The sequence below is a fragment of the Heterodontus francisci genome, chromosome 25 (assembly GCF_036365525.1).
Source record: "Heterodontus francisci isolate sHetFra1 chromosome 25, sHetFra1.hap1, whole genome shotgun sequence".
In the NCBI taxonomy this organism is placed as follows: domain Eukaryota; kingdom Metazoa; phylum Chordata; class Chondrichthyes; order Heterodontiformes; family Heterodontidae; genus Heterodontus; species Heterodontus francisci.
This window is the reverse complement of record NC_090395.1, coordinates 26,108,634-26,129,603: the sequence shown is the minus strand read 5'-3', so window position 1 is coordinate 26,129,603 and position 20,970 is coordinate 26,108,634. Positions and strand designations below refer to the sequence as shown.

Genomic DNA, 20,970 nt, shown 5'->3' with positions numbered 1-20,970 from the left:
TGTATTCGAACCATTATCTATATTACCTTTTGTTTTTCCCTGAACACTGCCCTGCCCCCTTCCCTACTGTACTAGATTAAAGTCCTTGTGACAGCCTTATTCATTCTTTATAAGGTTAGTTAAGCATGACGTAGCCTTTCTGAATCCAAGCTGACTATTTTGTTATATTTTCTGTCTCTAGATACTCTAACACTTCTTTTAGTATAGGTTCCAGTATCTTTCCTATCACTGACAAAGAGGTAACTAGTCTATATTTCCTAGCTTTAGTTTAATTCCCCTTTTTGTAAATAAGGACATTAGCTGTTCTCCAATCCTCTGGTACTATTTCCTCTTCTACAGAATGATGTACCTGGGGGCTTTTATCCTCCTGCTAATATTTTTTCTATTGCCATTATGTTATCTTTAACTAGGACAGTTACTCCACCTCCCCTCTTTCCCAAATGTGTTATAGCCTGCAATATTTAGTTACCAATCCGGTTCTCTACGTAGCCATGTTTCAGCTATGCCTACTATATCCAGATTCTCGCTGGAAGAAAAAGACTTGCATTTAAATAGTGTCTTTCATGACCACAGGACACTTTACAGTTACTGTTGTAATGTAGGAAACACACCAGCCAACTTGTGTGCACAGCAAGCTTCCACAAACAGTAATGCGATCATGACCAGAATCTGTTTTTTGTGATGTTGATAGAGGGATAAATATTGGTCAGGACACCAGGGATAACTTCCCTGCTCTTCTGCGAAATAGAGCAGTGGGATTTTTTACGCCCACTTTGAGAGCACAGACGGGCCTCTGTATAACATCTTATCCGAAATTTTGCCACCAGTTCATCCATTTAGTTTTGAATACAATGTAAATCGCTGTAACAGTTTAAAATTCTTTTATTTATTATTTTTCTCTCTATTTATAATAGTTTTTTTTACCTTTATGCTCTATGACTTTATCTGATCTCTGTTCATTCAGGTTATCCTTATTCCTTCTTTTACTTCATCCTTTACTCTCTTTTCTTGATTATTTTGTTAAGTTTCTGTAATTTCCGGCAATTCTCTCCCCCATTCTCTCTTATTTACAGCCCTAGTTAACATTTCTGCTAGAACCGTGGCCCCTGTCCAATTCAGGTGCAGCCCATCCCAATGGTACAGCTCCTGCCCAGCACCAGTTTCCCATGAAATATAACACCTCCTTCATACACCACTCCATTAGCCATTTGTTGACTTTCCTAATCGGTTTGTCCCTGTGCCAATTTGCATGTGACTCAGGTTATAATCCTATTTCTGCTTTTCAATGTCGCTTCCAACTCTTGATACTCCTTTAGCAGGACCTGTTTGCTAACCTTTCCTTATATTGTTGATTCAGACAGAACAATTGGATCCTCCCCCTTCCTTTCCAATTTCTTTTTCAGCCATTTCGAGAAATTGCTTATCTTGGCAAAACGTAGGCAACACACCCTTCGGGACTCTCAATCCTGACAGCAAAGAATGCTATCTATTCCCCTAATTATAAAATTCCCTATAACTTCAACCTCTCTACTCTGCACCTCCTCCCCTTAAACAGCCTTCTGCTCCATGATGTCTCGGTCGACATGCTCGCTGTCCTTCCCACAGTCAGTCATTCTCCTTATCCTCAAAGATCTCGAGCATTGTTCCCTCTAAGTTGTGCAACCATGCAGCAACCTGCAAGTTCCCACTCAGGCCACATACAAGTCGCCCCCTTTGTTAGCTCTCATGTGAGTGCGCAAAAAAAAATTCAAGGACTCGCGCACTTAAACAAATTGGCTATGCATTACAAAAAAATTAGAGGGTATGTTACGATCAAGTATTTTGAACCTGTTGGATAGGAGCAGTGTCTGCTGGACCTCCTTCACTACCTCTCCTACATTCCCTTTACCTAGCTGACTGAGTCACCCTCCCCTTTCTGTAGCCTAGCTTTTCTCTGGTGTGAGACAGTCCTCTAGAGTAAATTATCCAGTAATTCCTCCTCTTCCCTTATATGTGAAAGTGTCTCTAGGTCAGACATCATCTCAACAACTCTGAGCAGAAGCATCTCAAGAAAGAGCCATTTCTTGCAGATATGGCAGTCTGGGACAGTCTCATTGTCCACAAACTCTCAAATACTATAATTCCAACACATTGCCTGCACAGTCTTTATTAATTAATTTGTTAGTCATCTGTAGTTTATTTCTTCAACTAGTCACTTGAAACTTGATGTTAAATAAATTAATTAGGTTACTGTGATTAATTATTTAGCTATTAATTATTAGCATCTTTAAATGCAGTTAGAATTTAATAACATGGCTTGTTTTCCTTTGACTTCTGCTTATTTGCATTATTAAACCCTTATTAACTCAAGCTTAACATGAACCAATAAAGAAACTAAAGACACAAAGGGATATCCAAATATTTACCTTAATTTGCTTGGGTTCTGCTGCTCCGCTTTGTGCGTCGATTAGGATGCCATTTTTTTCTATTTCCTTCAGTTCAATTATTTACTTATTTCCTGTTGCCTTTTAGCTTAAATTACTTAGCATATCCTTCCCTTCTGCACCAAATTCCTGTTGCCAATTTGTTTAGCAAGCCGGTTTGTTTCTTAGATTCTCCCAGCTCTGTGCACACAGCTCTGAAACGGACATACTCTTGTTCCTATGCTTCTACTTCAGGCATTCTTCTGTTCCTAAACTCCTACTTCTGAATTTTCAATGATCCCATAATTTATATTCTAATTAATGGATTAAAAAAAGTTGCTTACTGTCATCAAAAATCCCAGCATGTGCAAGCAGCAGTGTAACAACCTTCGGGTCTTTTTCCATTTGCAGTACTTGTTTGTTGCCGTGTGACATAAGTGTACAAACATTGATTGCAAAGTCCACTTCATTGGGAAGTCCCGAAAGTAAAGACAACACCACTTTATTGTAGTCGCTGATCGTGGTAAATTCTGTAAAAAGCCCATAACCTCGACGTACACTTTCTGAAAGGAAAAAAAAATTAGTTTCTTGCGTCCCTAAATTATAATGAACTCAGGTTTAACAACTGAAAACTAAAATCATGAGAGTCACATTAGAGGTGGAGCTTAAAAGCACACAAAAACTCCGATGGGAAGCACACGGAATTAAAGGGGCAGTGGCAGTATGGCTACAAAATTGGCTAAAGACAGAAAGCAGCATGTAACGGTGAACGGTTGTATTTCAGACTGGAGTGAAATGTGGTGTCTCCCAGTGTCAGTATTAGTAGCATTGCTCTTTTTGATATATATTAATGGCCTGGATTGGTGTACACAGGGCATAAGTTCATAGTTTGCAAATGATACGAGACTCAGAAATGTAGTAAACAATGAAGAGGATAGTAACAAACTTCAGGAGGACAGAGACTAGTAAAATGGCGACAGACATGGAAGATGCGATCGAATGCACAAAGTGTGGTGATGCATTTTTCTATGAAAATTAAGAGGCAATATAAATTAAATGGTACAATTTTGAAGGTATCGCAGGAACAGAAAAACCTGGATTGTACGTACACAAATCTTTGAAGATGGCAGAACAAGTTGAGAAGGCTATTAAAAAACTACAGGATTCTTGGCTTTATAAATAGAGGCATAGAATACAAAAGCAAGGAAGTTACGGTACCCTGCATAAATCATTGGTTAGGGCCCAGCTGAAGTATTGTGCTGAATTCTGGGCACCACACTTTAGGAAGGATGTCAAGTCCTTGGAAAGGGTGCAGAGGAGATTTATGAGAATGCTACCAGGGGTAAGAACTTCAGTTGTATGGAAAGACTAGAGAAGTTGAGGTTCTTAGAGCAGTGAAGGTTAAGGGGAGCTTTAATACTCAAAATCATGAAGGTTTTAGAAAGAGTAAATAAGAACAATCTGTTTCCAACGCCAGAAAGGTCAGTCATTAGAGGACACAGATTTAAGCTAATTGACAAAAGAATCAGAAGCAACATGAGGAGAGTTTTTTTTATTTAAATGCAGAATTATGGTCTGGAATGCACTGCCTGAAAGGGTGGTGGAATTAGATTCAATAATAACTTTCAAAAGTGAACTGAAGAAATACTTGAAGAGGAAAAATTTGCCAGGTTATGGGGAAACAGCAGAGGAATGGGACTAATGGGATAGCTCTTTTAAAGAGCCAGCACAGGCATGATGGACTGAATGGCATCCTTCTGTGCTGTATCATTCTATGATGGTAGAAGGCCTGCTGACAACACTTTTGAAAGCTGCTTTCAAATTGCTCGTCAACCACCAGCCTCCATAGCATTTGTCTTGCTCGGTCACCAAAGATAAATCGACGGCTGAAAAGACATTTTTTAAACAAACAGAATTGCCCCATCTGTTACTGCTCTTCAAAGGGCTAGTAGAAAGCTGTTCTAGCAGCATGTTTTGTTAGTGATGTCATCGCATATGCATACAAATATTCTCCGTAATAATGCCACAACGCAATTACTTTGCAAATCTGCACAGTCCAAAGCATCGATATGAGCCCCATGGTATTACTGGGTTAAACAAAGCAGCAACCACAACTAAATGCAGGAGTTATCGCGATCTCCCAACGTCAAGGGTTGAAAATAAAAGCAGCTATTGGCCGCTTACATCTTTCCTGCTCGAGTTTAACATTAATTCAAGATAACCCATACAATTAATTACTGCAATTTTTGGAGCTTCCTGTTGTTCGGACTTACCTGGGATAATGTGCTGATGCCGATTATAAAACAAATGAACCCCAGAGACTACACCCTGTGGTCGAGAACTGGTCGGTGTAAGTACTTCATCATCCTCACCAAAATGGTGTAACTTCTCGTAACTCTCCAGGTACCTGCGCAAAGCACACAGTACGGAACTAAACACATTTTCTTTGGGGTTAACATTGCAGTCGACATGTCAAAACTGAGACAATATACAAATTTCATCAGGTCGGCATTTTATTAGAATTGTGGTTCTTCACATATCTATTTCAAAGCTGGAATATTCAATTACCAATAGCTTTATTCTGTGTTAAGAGACAAAATAATGAAATGAGTTATATACCAATACAAATGATTTAAATCAAAGCACAAGAAGAATAATATGAAAGATTACAGATACCAAATTAGGGAAATAGCAAACTATCAAGAAGAATGTAGGAACTTTGCAGAAGCACATTAAAGAGCCTAGTGGAGTGGGCAGTTGGGTGTCAAGATGCAGTTCAATGCAGAGAAATATGAATTAGTACATCTTGGGGAAAAAGAATAGTGAATTGAATTTTAGGGACATTGAACATAAAAGCAAGGAACTGATGTTGAACTTGTTCATTGACTCAGATGAGAATTGGTATGCTACCTTAAGTTTATAGTTATTAAGAAAGACTTGAACAATCCTTCACCCCACTGAGGAAAGTTAGACATTTTCCTCCCGCTTTTGGAGGGTTATTAGGACATGGAAATGCGTTACCACAAGTTGTCACTGTAGCAAAGGCTATATCATTTAAAAGGGAATCGGTTCAATATATGTAAAGAAAAAACATACAAGGACACGGAACAAGTCCAGGCATGAGTGGAAAAATGGCCAACTATATATCCTATAATTCAATATCAAAATGCATGGTGATGTCCCGAATGAACTCCTTTTTATATCAATATAGATATACTATGCTGATCTCAATGGGAACTGACAATTTTCCAACAAGTATGGGATATTTAAAGCTTACTAGGGATTACAATAAATCTATACTGTACTGGACTTTAAACAGACCACTGCAGCCTATAGTGAAATATGGCATAAACCATTCCCCTTGAGATAGATTATTAGCAATCATTTTGAAGACCTATGGATATGATTTATGCCCTACAAATAGGCTGACAAATAATTCACAAGGAGGACATAAATTACACCCCATGGGTCTTCATAAAGTGCACTGTTTATATTGCATATTAAAGTGAACTTCAGTGAATAAGTTAAGGTTTAACAGTGCACTATATTCTTTCCTGATTTATTTCAAATGTAGCTGAGAACACGAGTATTAAATGTGTTGCAAATAGCATATATTTGCATTGAACATTCTTTCATCATGAATTCTGAAAGGAAAAATAATTAGGATGGGATGTCATCTGCAAGAAACATGAAAAATATTTACTGGAAGTTATATTACACATGGTACAAAATCTCAAATCTAATTCATCGAGAACAAGGTGGGCACATTTAATACTCGTGCTCTCAGCTACATTGTAAATAAATCAGAAAAGAATATAGTGCACTGTTAAACCTTAACTTACTCACTGAAGTTCACTTTTAATATGCAATATAAACAGTGCACTTTATGAAGACCCATGGGTATAATGTGCAGAAAGGCAAGACATATATGAACAGATATCTGGGTTGCAACAATGACTCAGTAAATAAAAAAAATATATTATACATAAATATTTTTTTTAAATCTTAAACTGACAGCATGCGTTTCTACACTTTCCTCATTATTACAAATTTAATTCATTTTTTTGGATGAGACTTTATACCAAGGTCCCTGCTACAACAAAATATATGAATAAAGCCGTCAGACCACCGGGCAATGTTCTAGGCACTGGATTCGGACACGACAAAGGTTAATCCAGCCCAGTACACCCTGCAAAGTTCTCCTAACTGATATCTGGGAACTAGCGCCAAAATAGACTAGTCAGTCAAGCAACAGCCTGACAATCATTCTCACAGAATCATACCTTTCAGCCAATGCCCAGACGTCTCCCATCATCATCCTTGGGTATATGCTTTCCCACCGGCAGGACAGACTTACCAGAGGTGGCAGTACAGTTGCATACAGTCCAGAGGGAGTGGCCCTGGGCATCCTCAACATCAACTCCAAACCCCATGAAGTCTCATGGTATCAGGTCCAACACATTGATTACCATCCACCGCCCTCCCTCAGCAGATGAACTGGTACTCCATGGTGAATACCACTTGGGAGAATCACAGCGGTCAGCAAGGACAAGCAATGTATTATGGATGGGAACAACAATGTCCATCATCAAAAGTAACTCAGTAGCACCAATAGTGACCGAGCTGGCCAAGTTCTGAAGGACATAGCTGACACACTGGACCTGCAGCAGATGGCGAGAACACCAACACGAGGGAAAAGCTTACTTGGCCTCATCCTCACGAATCCACCTGTCACAGATGCATTTGTCCACAACAGTATTGGTTTGGAGTGACCACCATGCAGTCTTTGTGGAGATGAAATGCTATCTTCATACTGAGGACAGCCTCCATCGTGCTGTGTGACACTACCACCCTGCTAAATGGGATAGATTCAGATTCAGAACAGATCCAGCAGCTCAAAACTGGGCATCCATGAGGCACTGTGGGCCATCAGCAGCTGCTGAATTGTATTCTACCACAATCTGTAACCTCACAAGCCAGCATATTCCTCATTCTACCATTACCATTAAGCCAGAGGACCAACCCTGGTTCAATGAGGAGTGCACAGCATGCCAGAAGCAACACCAAACATACCTAAAAATGAGGTGCCAACCTGGTGAAGCTACCACACAGGACTACATGCATGTAAAACTGCAGAAGTAGCATGCTATGCATCCAACTAAGCAATCCCACAACCAATAGATCAGATGTCAGATCTGCAGCTCTGCCACATCCAGTCAAAGGGTGATGGATAATACAACGATCAGGAGGAGGAGACTCCATAAACAGCCCCATCTTCAATGATGTCAGAGTCCAGTGCATGAGGGCAAAAGGCAAGGCTGAAGCATCTGCAACCATCTTCAGCCCGAAGTGCCAAGTAGATGATCCATCTTTGCCTCCTCAGAGGTCCCCAACATCACAGAAGCCAATTTTCAACCAATTCAATTCACACCACATGATATTAGGAAATGGATTAGCGCAATGGATACAGAAAAGGCTATGGGACCCAACGATTTCCCAGCCGCAGTGCTGAAGACTTGTTCTTCAGAACTAGCCGTGCTTCTATCCAAGCTGTTGCAGAAGAGCTAAAACAGTTGTACCTACCTGACAAAGTGAAAAATAGTTCTGGTTTATCCTGTCCCCAAGAAGGACAAGTCCAATCCACCCAAATATGGGTATACCCATTCACATGGACTGCAGTGGTTCAAGAAAGCAGTTCACCAACACCTTCTCAAGGGCAATCAGAGATGGGCAATAAATGCTAGCCCAGCCAGCGACGCCCACATCGCATGAATGAATTTTTTAAAAATCCACCCAACAACTGCACAGTCTACTCAGTCACCAGCAAAATGATGACAGTTCTGTCAAGTGACACTCAGTCACCAATAAACTGCTCATCGATGATTGGTTTGAGTACAAGGACCGGTCAGTCCAGATCTCCTTATAGCCTAGGTCCAAATATGGACAAAAGAACTGAATTCCAAATGAGGTGAGAATGACAGCCCATGGCATCAAGGCAGCGTTTGACCAAGTGTGGCATCAAAGTAACCGAGTCAATGAGAATCAGGGAGAAAGCTCCAACTGGCTAGAGCTACACTTAGCACAAAGAAAGATGGTTGCAGTTGTTGAAGGCCAATCATCTCAGCCCCAGGATATCCTCAGGGCAAAGTCCTAGGTCCAACAATCTTCAGCTGTTTCATCAATGACCTTTCCTCCATCATAAGGTCGGAAGTACAGCTGTTTACTGATGACTGCAGTGTTCAGTTCCATTTGCTACTTCTCAGATAAACAAGCAGTATAAGCTTGCATGCAGCAAGACCTGGACAACATTCAGGTTTGCGCTGAGAAGTGATCAGTAACATTTGTGCTACACATGTGCCAGGCAATGACAATCGCCAGCAAGAGAATCTAACTACCTCCCGTTGACATTGAATGCCTTTACGATCATCGAATCAGCCAACATCCTCAGGGATTATCATTGTATCAGAATCTGAACTGGACCAGCCACATAAATGCTGTGGCTTCAAGAACAGGTTAGAGGCTAGGAATTCTGTGGCAAGTAACTCACCTCCTGTCTCCCCAAAGCTTGTCCACCATCTACAAGGCACAAGTCAGGAGTGTGATGAATACTCTCCATTTTCCTGGATGGGTGCAGCTTCAACAACACTCAAGATGCTCGACACCATCCAGGACAAAGCACCTTCGATAACATTCACTCTCTCCACCAGCGACGCACAGTGGCAGCAGTGTGTACCACATACAAGATGCAATACAGCAATTCACCAAGGCTCCTTCAACAGCACCTTCCAAACCCGTGACCTTCACCATCTAGAAGGACAAGGGCAGCAGATACATGGGAACACCACCACTTGCATGTTTCCCTCCAAGCCACACATCATCCTGACTTGGAACTATATCGCCGTTCCTTCACTGTCGCTGGGTCAAAACCCTGAAACTCCCTTCCTATCAGCACTGTGGGTGGACTTACACCACATGGGCTGCAGCAGTCAAGGAGGCAGCTCACCACCACCTTCTCAAGGGCAATTAGGGATGGGCAATAAATGCTGGCCTAGCATTTATTCCTGCTTTCTTTTTCAGTATCTTACTGAAATCCAAATATACAAAACATACACCCACTGCTGTATCCCTCTTAAGCTCCTTTGTCACACCCTCAAAAAACCCCAGCAAATTAGAGTGGCAAAACATTCCCTTCATGAACGCATATGGTCTATCTTTTATGAATTTATTTCTATCCAGATGCTCCATAGCATGATCTTTAAGGGTTTCCATAATGGTGGTATATTGTGATACCTGTGGCTAACACACAGAAGGCAGAGTCGGGATCAATGGGTCTTTTTCAGGTTGGAAAGCCGTAACTAGTGGGGTGCCACAAGGATCGGTCCTAGGGCCTCAACTATTTACTATCTATATCAATGACTTGGAGGAAGGGACAGAGTGTAGTGTATCCAAATTTGCTAACGATACAAAAATAGGTGGGAAGGCATGTTGTGATGAGGACACAAAGCATCTGCAAAGGGATATAGATAGGTTAAGAGAGTGGGCAGAAACTTGGCAGATGGAGTGCAGTCATTCACTTTGGTAGGAAGAATAAAAAGGCAGATTATTTAGATGGAGAAAGACTACAAAATACTGCAGTACAGAGGGATCTGGGTGTTCTTGTACAGGAAACACAAAAAAGTTAGCATGCAGGTGCAGCAAGTAATTAGGAAGGCAAATGGAATTTTGGCCTTTATTGCTAAAGGGTTAGAGTTTAAAAATAGGGAAATCTTGTTACAACTGTACAGGGTGTTGGTGAGGCCACACCTGGAATACAGTGTACAGTTTTGGTCCCCGTATTTAAGGAAGGATATATTAACATTGGAGGCAGTTCAGAAAAGGTTCACTAGGCTGATCCCTGGGATGAAAGGTTGCCTTATCAAGAACGACTAAACAGGTTAGGCTTTTATTCATTGGAGTTTAGAAGAATGAGAGGTGATCTGATTGAAACATATAAGATTTTAAGGGGGCTTGACAGGGTAGATGTTGAGAATATGTTTCCACTGGTGGGGGAATCTCGAACTAGGGGACATAGTTACAGAATAAGGGGGCACACATTTAAAACTGAGATGCAAAGGAATTTCTTCTCTCAGAGGGTGGTGAATCTCTGGAATTCTCTACCTCAGAGATGTGGAGGCTAGGTCACTAAATGTATTTAAGGAGCAGGACCAAAAGAGGAGTTGAGGCCTGGGACAGATCAGCCATGATCTTATTGAATGGTGGGGCAGGCTTGAAGGGCTGAATGGCCTACTCCTGCTTCTGTCTCTCTCTGTCTCTCTCTGTCTCTCTCTGTCTCTCTCTGTCTCTCTCTGTCTCTCTCTGTGTCTCTCTCTCTCTCTCTCTCTCTCTCGGAGAGAGAGGTGTAAATAAATGTTTTTCAACATGGCTGCTCTCAGTTAAGACCTCATGCTAGTCTTACTCTGAATGCACAACAGGATGGAATTGATTTGTTTTTGCATTTCATTCGAGAAATTACAGTCTGAAGAGCATTCAGACACACTTTTTTGAACTCCCAAAGTCGATTTTGAGGAAGTTTGAGCAATTTGACAGATTACTTAGTGTGTCTGCAATTTGTGTTCGGCTACAAATCAGTGAGTATGTAATTTTTAAAATATGGCACTGAAGACATACTTTGGGGCAATGGGGGAATTCAACCCTAACAAAGAGGTCTGGTGAAATTACGAACGAAGGTTACACATTGGCTGCACGTTAATAAAATTCTAGATGAGAATCAAGTAAATGTTTTCCAAACCATGATGGGTCCGGATGCATTTGAGGTGGTGTTTAACCAATGTTGCCCATGAGACCCCAATACTTTGTACCATTCTGAAATAAATGACATTCTGGACTCATATTATGGCTTGGTTAAGAACGAAATTACACTGTGAGTTACATTCTATGAAAGGAAGCAGTTGTCAAATGAGTCTATTGCAGATTATATCCTTGAATTTAAAAAACTGTCTCTTCACTGTGGTTATGGTGCCAATTTAGAAGTCAACCTTAAAGACACATTCCTTGGGGGTCTAAAGAACAATAAAATCCAGGGCAAGTTTTTGTGTAAAGGCAATAAGCTGACGTGGAAAGAGGCCTGCGTTGAGGCTACAGCCATGGAAACGGCAGGGAGAGATAGCTGTAGATTGCAGGGAAGGTCTACCGGATTTCAGCTGCAACCAGGCAGCCAAGTTCACAGATTCAGCATCAGAAATTTAGATGCTAGCATTGCCATGGTAGCCACCAACCATCCAAAGTCAAAGTGCTATGCCTGTGGGAAAGCTGGTCATATCCAGACTGCATGCAGTAGCGGAAGCAGTAATGCACCAGGTCAAGGTCGTGGTAGGCCTAAAGCTAGCTCAGGCTCCTGGAAGTCCTCGAAATATGGAAACAGAAGTTGATGTTATCGAGCAGGAAGATCAATAGTTGTACTCAGTTAGAGAGCAAGGCAAACAGAATATGGAAGTTGAAAAGAAAAGGGCTGAAGATATAATTTCAGAACCCACAGTAAAAATAAAAGTTGGAGAGTCACAACTTACCTTCATCGTCGATACCGCTGCAACAGTGTCTGTTATCTTGGAAGAGTCGTACAAGGAGTCCCCAAGTCATATTCCCTTACAAAAAACTGACCAATTATTCCAATAACAGTATCCCAGTATTAGGTGAAGTGAGTGTTAAGGTGGAATACAATGATGTATCTTATTATTTGCAATTGGTAGTAGAAGGGAACAAAGTCACCCCGAAGGGAAGAAACTGGCTTAAGAACATACGTTTAAACTGGGCTGAATTATTTACAGTAGGGATGAGTAAGAGTCTGTCTGACATTGAGGAATTGAAGACTGATTCAATTTTAGCGAATGACTTTACATACATAATTGACATGCCAGTGTCTGCCAGAGAAATTTCTGAAGAAACTTGCAAGGTTGTGGTGCTCGGTAAAGTGCTCAATTATGTCATGAGTGGCTGGTCTAAAAAGAATGTAACGATGAGAAATTGCAGAAGTATTTCACAAGTAGAAATGAACTAAGTGTAGATCGAGGCTGTCTCCTATGGAGTTTAAAAGTCATTATTTCACCAAGGTTCAGAGAGAGATTGTTAGAGGAACTTCATCAAGACTACACTGGGATAGTCCGTATGAAAGCAGTAGCAAGAAGCTATTTTTGGTATCCAAAGGTAGATAAAGATATTGAAGAGTTGGTGAAAACTTGTGAAATGTGTCTCAAAATGAGAACTCATCCAATCAAAGTTCCTTTTATTCCATGGTCAAACACGCAAGAAAACCATGGGAAGTACATATCAATTTCTTTGAAGTGGAGGTAAAGAGTATTTTGTTTTGGTCAACAGGTATTTCTTTTGGGCCTCCTTATCTCGAGAGACAATGGATACGCGCCTGGAGGTGGTCAGTGGTTTGTGAAGCAGCGCCTGGAGTGGCTATAAAGGCCAATTCTGGAGTGACAGGCTCTTCCACAGGTGCTGCAGAGAAATTTGTTTGTTGGGGCTGTTGCACAGTTGGCTCTCCCCTTGCGCCTCTGTCTTTTTTCCTGCCAACTACTAAGTCTCTTCGACTCGCCACAATTTAGCCCTGTCTTTATGGCTGCCCGCCAGCTCTGGCGAATGCTGGCAACTGACTCCCACGACTTGTGATCAATGTCACACGATTTCATGTCGCGTTTGCAGACGTCTTTATAACGGAGACATGGACGGCCGGTGGGTCTGATACCAGTGGCGAGCTCGCTGTACAATGTGTCTTTGGGGATCCTGCCATCTTCCATGCGGCTCACATGGCCAAGCCATCTCAAGCGCCGCTGACTCAGTAGTGTGTATAAGCTGGGGGTGTTGGCCGCTTCAAGGACTTCTGTGTTGGAGATATAGTCCTGCCACCTGATGCCAAGTATTCTCCGAAGGCAGCGAAGATGGAATGAATTGAGACGTCGCTCTTGGCTGGCATACGTTGTCCAGGCCTCGCTGCCGTAGAGCAAGGTACTGAGGACACAGGCCTGGTACACTCGGACTTTTGTGTTCCGTGTCAGTGCGCCATTTTCCCACACTCTCTTGGCCAGTCTGGACATAGCAGTGGAAGCCTTACCCATGCGCTTGTTGATTTCTGCATCTAGAGACAGGTTACTGGTGATAGTTGAGCCTAGGTAGGTAAACTCTTGAACCACTTCCAGAGCGTGGTCGCCAATATTGATGGATGGAGCATTTCTGACATCCTGCCCCATGATGTTCGTTTTCTTGAGGCTGATGGTTAGGCCAAATTCATTGCAGGCAGACGCAAACCTGTCGATGAGACTCTGCAGGCATTCTTCAGTGTGAGATGTTAAAGCAGCATCGTCAGCAAAGAGGAGTTCTCTGATGAGGACTTTCCGTACTTTGGACTTCGCTCTTAGACGGGCAAGGTTGAACAACCTGCCCCCTGATCTTGTGTGGAGGAAAATTCCTTCTTCAGAGGATTTGAACGCATGTGAAAGCAGCAGGGAGAAGAAAATCCCAAAAAGTGTGGGTGCGAGAACACAGCCCTGTTTCACACCACTCAGGATAGGAAAGGGCTCTGATGAGGAGCCACCATGTTGAATTGTGCCTTTCATATTGTCATGGAATGAGGTGATGATACTTAGTAGCTTTGGTGGACATCCGATCTTTTCTAGTAGTCTGAAGAGACCACGTCTGCTGACGAGGTCAAAGGCTTTGGTGAGATCAATGAAAGCAATGTAGAGGGGCATCTGTTGTTCACGGCATTTCTCCTGTATCTGACGAAGGGAGAACAGCATGTCAATAGTCGATCTCTCTGCACGAAAGCCACACTGTGCCTCAGGGTAGACGCGCTCGGCCAGCTTCTGGAGCCTGTTCAGAGCGACTCGAGCAAAGACTTTCCCCACTATGCTGAGCAGGGAGATTCCACGGTAGTTGTTGCAGTCACCGCGGTCACCTTTGTTTTTATAGAGGGTGATGATGTTGGCATCGCGCATGTCCTGGGGTACTGCTCCCTCGTCCCAGCACAGGCATAGCAGTTCATGTAGTGCTGAGAGAAGAGCAGGCTTGGCACTCTTGATTATTTCAGGGGTAATGCTGTCCTTCCCAGGGGCTTTTCCGCTGGCTAGGGAATCAATGGCATCACTGAGTTCCGATTTGGTTGGCTGTATGTCCAGCTCATCCATGACTGGTAGAGGCTGGGCTGCATTGAGGGCAGTCTCAGTGACAGCATTCTCCCTGGAGTACAGTTCTAGGTAGTGCTCAACCCAGCGGTCCATCAGTTTGCGTTGGTCAGTGATTATGTCCCCCGATTTAGATTTGAGGGGGGTGATCTTCTTGATGGTTGGCCCAAGAGCTCTCTTCATGCCATCATACATTCCTCTGATGTTTCCGGTGTCTGAGGCCAGCTGAATATGACTGCATAGGTGTTGCCAGTAGTCGTTTGCGCAACGCCTAGCTGTTCTTTGTGCAGTACTTCTGGCTGCTTTAAGTGCTGCGGATGTTAAATCGCTGGGGGCTTTCTCTGTTCAAGATGGCTCCTGGGCTGGAAGCTCCCTAGGAAGCTCCCTTGCTGTTCAACTCTATCCATGGCCATCTGCTGCCATCCCTAACGTTTTCTCCCCCAATCTGCCCTCTTAAACTGTTTAAATTCCCCTGGCTCTTTAAATCAGTTCATTTTAGCCCTATCTAAAAGTTAACAGTTAGTTTAGTGTATGTTACCTGGGCCCACTGCCCTCCCCCAGCCACACCTGCTCTTTGTTTTCTCAATGAAATTGATCCGGATGAAACTGACAAGCACAGCTGCCGATACTTCAATCTCCGATCCTGCTGTCTTCACAGTCCAGAGTGTCTGCAGCCACGGCATGCGGTAAGTCCATTGAGGTGAAGAAGGAGCTGCGGGACCCGAGAGAAGTCCTGTGAAAAGGTGCCCCGAACACCCAAAACATCCACGAACGGCCCCCCCGGCCGCAACTTCAAAGCGCCCGCGGGAGATGGCTCGGAGAGCATCTGCAGCGCACTGTCGGCAATGCTGCATGCCTTTATTTAAACCACTGCAAAAAAAAACCCTTAGCAAATGTAATCACCTCTAAGTCTGCCAAATGATGCTTCACCTCCCGAAGGACGTGGATGAGCTTTCCGGACGTCGATGGTGGGCACTGAGGAAATGGCTTATTACCTGCACCAGATTCCACCCCCCCTCCCCCCCCTTTTACCCCCCTTCCACCCCCCCCCACCCCCGTCCCCTTCCCTGCTCCACCCTCTCAGCTCACCCCCTCACAACCCCGTCCCAGCCCGCCCCCCCCTCGCACCATCTTCACCCCGCACCCCCTTCCCCTGCACCCCCCCCACCCCCTCCCTCTACCCCTCCCCCTTGCATCCCCTCCTCCCACCGGCACCATCCTACACCTGTGTAGGGGCCCCAACAACCCCACTGCCTTGTGGGCGTCTCGGGAGAGACCAAGGCTAAGGGAGTAAACCCTAACAGAAAATCCGGAGCGGAACCCCGTAGGCGGTCATGTGTCACCTTTGGCATGTTTCCGGCAGTTCCTGCAGCCATACTGGTGCCAAACGTCGTGTCCTGCACTCCTTTGGACCCCACCAGAAAGGCCGAGAGGGGGGTTTTGACGACTGGGCAATTCTCAACCTCCATAAATTTGCCCAGGCATGCGCCATGGAGAGGTCACTCCATAGTTGCCTCACAACGACTAAAACAACACGGAAGGCAGCAGTTACGGGTTATAAGTCCAGATAAATTGGCGTAGAAACTGGGCGCCACGGGTTGCCTTTGTCGGTGGGAGAGGTCATTGCACCTCACTGGACAGCTACCGCCCGCCTCAAACCGGGCAGCCCCCGGTCAATAAGGTTCTGTCCCGCCACAGTCTGCCTGCTTCAATGGGTGCTTGGAGCTCAGGGTCATTGCCCGAAAGGTGGACTGATACACCGCACCAAACAACATGAAAAAAGGAAAGAAGGTACCAGCCCTTCGCTTTGCAAGCTGGAACGTCAGAACTATGTGTCCTGGCCTGTCGGAAGACCTTACACAAATCAACGATTCTCGGAAGACCGCCATCATTAACAACGAGCTCAGTAGATTCAATGTGGACATTGCAGCACTTCAGGAGACTCGCCTCCCCGCGAGTGGCTCTCTAGCAGAGCAAGACTACACCTTCTTCTGGCAGGGCAGGGATCCTGAAGAACCAAGACAGCATGGAGTGGGCTTCGCCATCAGAAACTCCTTGCTCAGCATGATAGAGCCTCCCTCAAATGGCTCGGAACGCATACTGTCCATCCGACTGCTCACCACCTCTGGTCCAGTACACCTACTCAGCATCTATGCTCCAACACTCTGCTCCGCACCTGAAGCTAAAGACCAGTTCTATGAACAACTCCATAACATCATTAGCAGCATCCCCAACACCGAACACCTATTCCTGCTGGGGGACTTTAATGCCAGGGTTGGGGCCGACCATGACTCATGGCCCTCCTGCCTTGGGCGCTATGGCGTTGGAAGGATGAATGAGAACGGGCAGAGACTGCTTGAGTTGTGTACCTATCATAACCTCTGCATCACCAACTCGTTCTTTCACACTAAACCCTGTCACCAGGTTTCATGGAGGCACCCAAGATCACGTCGTTGGCACCAGCTAGACCTCATTGTCACAAGGCGAGCCGCCTTAAACAGTGTTCAAATCACACGCAGCTTCCACAGTGCGGACTGCGACACCGACCACTCCCTGGTGTGCAGCAAGGTTAGACTCAGACCAAAGAAGTTGCATCATTCCAAGCAGAAGGGCCATCCGCGCATCAACACGAGCAGAATTTCTCACCCACAGCTGTTACAAAAATTTCTAAATTCACTTGTAACAGCCCTTCAAAACACTCCCACAGGGGATGCTGAGACCAAGTGGGCCCACATCAGAGACGCCATCTATGAGTCAGCTTTGACCACCTACGGCAAAAGTGCGAAGAGAAATGCAGACTGGTTTCAATCTCATAATGAAGAGCTGGAACCTGTCATAGCCGCTAAGCGCATTGCACTTTTGAACTACAAGAAAGCCCCCAGCGATTTAACATCCGCAGCACAACAGGTATAGCAAGTGGATAAATGTTGAGTTTATACCAAATATCACGAGTGCCAAAACCATTGAGGTTTTGAGAAGTTGATTTGCAATTTATGGATTGCCAGAAGTGTTGGTGTCAGATAACGGCCCACAGTTTACATCAGAAGAGTTTGAAATATTTCTGAGTAAGAATAGAGTCAAACATAGTCTAATACCTCCATATCACCCAGCATCGAATGGTGTACAAATTGTGAAGAGGTCTTTGCAGAAGTATTTACGAGGGGACAAGCTAAGCAGTAATTTCCCTGTTTACCTTTGACACAGGTTAGACAATGTTCTGTTTTCTTACAGAATAACCCCACAGTCTACAACAGGTTACTCACCTTATGAGTTAGTGTTTAAACACACTCAGAGGACAAGGTGTAGTTTGCTTAAGCCAGACATCAACAGCAAGGAAAGAGAAAAGAAAGACAGCGTGAAGATGAGTCATGATACTCGAGGCATGAAACTTAGAGAATTCAGTGCTGGTCAGAAGGTCATGCTGAAAAATCACCGAGGTGATGAGAAGCATATGTTTAGAGTTGTTGTTAAAAGACTAGGTGCATTCGCATACCAAGTGAAGGTTGGAGAGAGATTCCATCAGTGTCAGTAGATTATTTGCTTGAAAGAGAAAATCTGACAAAAGGAGAGCATGAGAAACCTCCTACAATCCAAGTCCCTACAGTTCCAAGTGAAAGTCGGGAGGAAAGTGCAAGTTACAAAGAATCTGAAAGTTTGGCGGTATCAGAATCCACCGGTAGAGCAAAGTGAGACAGGGTCTTTGATTAAGACTAATCAAATTCACAGTCCCAACCATTAAGCGAAGTTGGTAATCAAAGTCAAAGTTCAGGGTCAACACAGTCTAAGATGTTGGGAGAGCAGAGTCAAGCTAATGAAAATGTAAGAAGATACCCAGACAGAAAGAGAAAGAAGCCAGATAGATTAATTGAAAGTATGTAGGGAGGAAGAAATAAGTTGTTCCTTTCATTACTTTTTGGTCAATGATGATATCTTTGTTAAAGACATACTGTTAAGGAAAATAATGTTTTAACATGTGAATTACTCTTGATTTTAGCTGTGATTACAGTAAGCATGCAACCTCACCTGTAAAATTTTCCAAAGTATTGTTATTGTATTCGAGAAAATTATGTTCATGTACCATTTTAAAAGTTACTGTACAAGTTGTTTTGTTGAAGTGGGGAGAAAATGAGATATTGTTATATCTTTTGTATACTGCCCTCTGTTGGGAGGTATAAATAAAAGTTTTCCAACATGGCTGCTCCCAGTTAAGACCTCGTGTTAGTTTTACTCTGAATACACAATGACCTTATCCACAAAATACATCAAACTCACTGGCCTGGTAAACTTGACAACATAAAGAAAAATATAAAAATTTGACCAACAGCTTCAAAAAAGCTGATAGAGCCCCCAAAAAGCAGACAACTCAAAAATGACTCTGATTGTATGCGTCAAAATCCTGGAACTCCCCACCTTATTGCATTGCGGGAGCACCTTCACCACACAAACTGCAGTGGTGCAAGAAGGCAGCTCACCACCACTTTCTCAAGAGTAACTAGTGATGGGCAAAAAATGCTGGCTTTGTCAGCCCACATCCTAAGAATGAATAAAAGAAAAGGTCACAGGCTTTTTGAAGCAGAGTGCTTCAAAACTCAGTTGGAAATTGAAAATGTAACAGGTTTACATTCTTCAGGACTCTATTACACAAATAAACTGCCATTTCTGCAGCCATAACCAGGTGACTGTTGTCTTCTACTTGAATCAGTAAGGCTTTCTTTTTTTTTCAAATCAGTAAGGCTAGGGCAGGGCATATCTGAGGAGCGTATTACGGAGAGGCTAAAAATTATAATAATGGTGCAAAGCAGTTTCAAACAGTAACTCAAGGAGGGAGGGACACAGAAATGTGACAAGGCAGATAGGAGAGTGGCAAAGGGTACTTCAGAAAAGAGCAGCATTATACTCTTCCTAATACTAAATGGCAAATTGAAGAACGAGAGGCACTAAGCAGAATGGAAGAATATGGTGTTGTAGGCTTGAGAGGAGCTTAGCTTCAGTGGGATATCAAATATTCTCAGCTGTAAAATTTTCTGGAGTGTTTCTGAAAGAAACAAAAGGAGGTAAGCTTATTAAAGACATAATTACAGCCATGGAAGGGAAAGTTTCCACTGATGATGCACAGTCACAGTCTGTCCAGGTAGAGTGAAGAAAGAAGAGTTGCTACTAGATGAAGAAGTGCATTAGAGAACTACAAATAGTGTAAAATAAATCAAGAATTAGATTTGTAGCCAACTTAGAGGTTTGCAGTAATAACAAGAGTTATAATTATGGGAGACTTTAATGACCCTAAAGGGAACTGGGATCATCTTCTTCTTCGGCCTCCTTGTCTCGAGAGACAATGGGTAAGTGCCTGGAGGTGGTCAGTGGTTTGTGAAGCAGCGCCTGGAGTGGCTATAAAGGCCAATTCTAGAGTGACAGACTCTTCCACAGGTGCTGCAGATAAAATTGGCTGCCGGGGCTGTTACACAGTTGGCTCTCCCTTTGCGCCTCTGTCTTTTTTCCTGCCAACTGCTAGGTCTCTTCGACTCGCTACATTTTAGCCCGGCCTTTATGGCTGCCTGCCAGCTCTGGCAATCACTGGCAACTGACTCCCATGACTTGTGATCAATGTCACAGGACTTCATGTCACGTTTGCAGACGTCTTTAAAGCAGAGACATGGACGGTCGGTGGGTCTGATACCAGTGACGACCTCGCTGTACAATGTGTTCCTGGGGATCCTGCTATTTTCCATGTGGCTCACATGGCCAAGCCATCTCAAGCGCCGCTGGCTCAGTAGGGTGTATACGCTGGGGATGTTGGCCGCCTCGAGGACTTCTGTGTTGGAGATACGGTGCTGCCACCTGATGCCAAGGATTCTCCAGATGCAGTGAAGATGGAATGAATTGAGACGTCGCTCTTGGCTGACATACGTTGTCCAGGCCTCGCTGCCGTAGAGCAAGGTACGGAGGACACAGGCTTGATACACTCGGACTTTTGTGTTCCGTGTCAGTGCGCCATTTTCCCACATTCTCTTGGCCAGTCTGGACATAGCAGTGGAAGCCTTTCCCATGCGCTTGTTGAATTCTGCATCGAGAGACAGGTTATTGGTGATAGTTGAGCCCAGGCGGGTGAACTCTTGAACCACTTCCGGAGCGTGGTCGCTGATATTGATGGATGGAGCGTTTCTGACGTCCTGTCCCATGATGTTCGTTTTCTTGAGGCTAATGGTTAGGCCAAATTTGTTGCAGGCAGCCGCAATCCTGTCGATGAGTCTCTGCAGACACTCTGTGTGGGATGTTAATGCAGCATCATCAGCAAAGAGGAGTTCCCTGATGAGGACTTTCCGTACTTTGATCTTCGCTCTTCGACGGGCAAGGTTGAACAACCTGCCATCTGATCTTGTGTGGAGGAA

At 43.8% G+C, this 20,970-nt stretch overlaps 1 protein-coding gene across 1 annotated transcript in view; it reads right to left on the bottom strand.

Annotated features, from left to right (window-relative positions):
* LOC137383793 (AT-rich interactive domain-containing protein 2-like) overlaps positions 1-20,970 on the bottom strand; it is a 312,689-nt gene that overhangs the window by 148,476 nt on the left and 143,243 nt on the right. Inside the window, exons 4-5 of the mRNA XM_068057005.1 lie at positions 4,676-4,809; positions 2,747-2,965 (exon numbers count right to left, since the gene is read on the bottom strand). Coding sequence (XP_067913106.1) covers positions 2,747-2,965; positions 4,676-4,809 — 353 coding nt within the window. The remainder of the gene's footprint in view (positions 1-2,746; positions 2,966-4,675; positions 4,810-20,970) is intronic.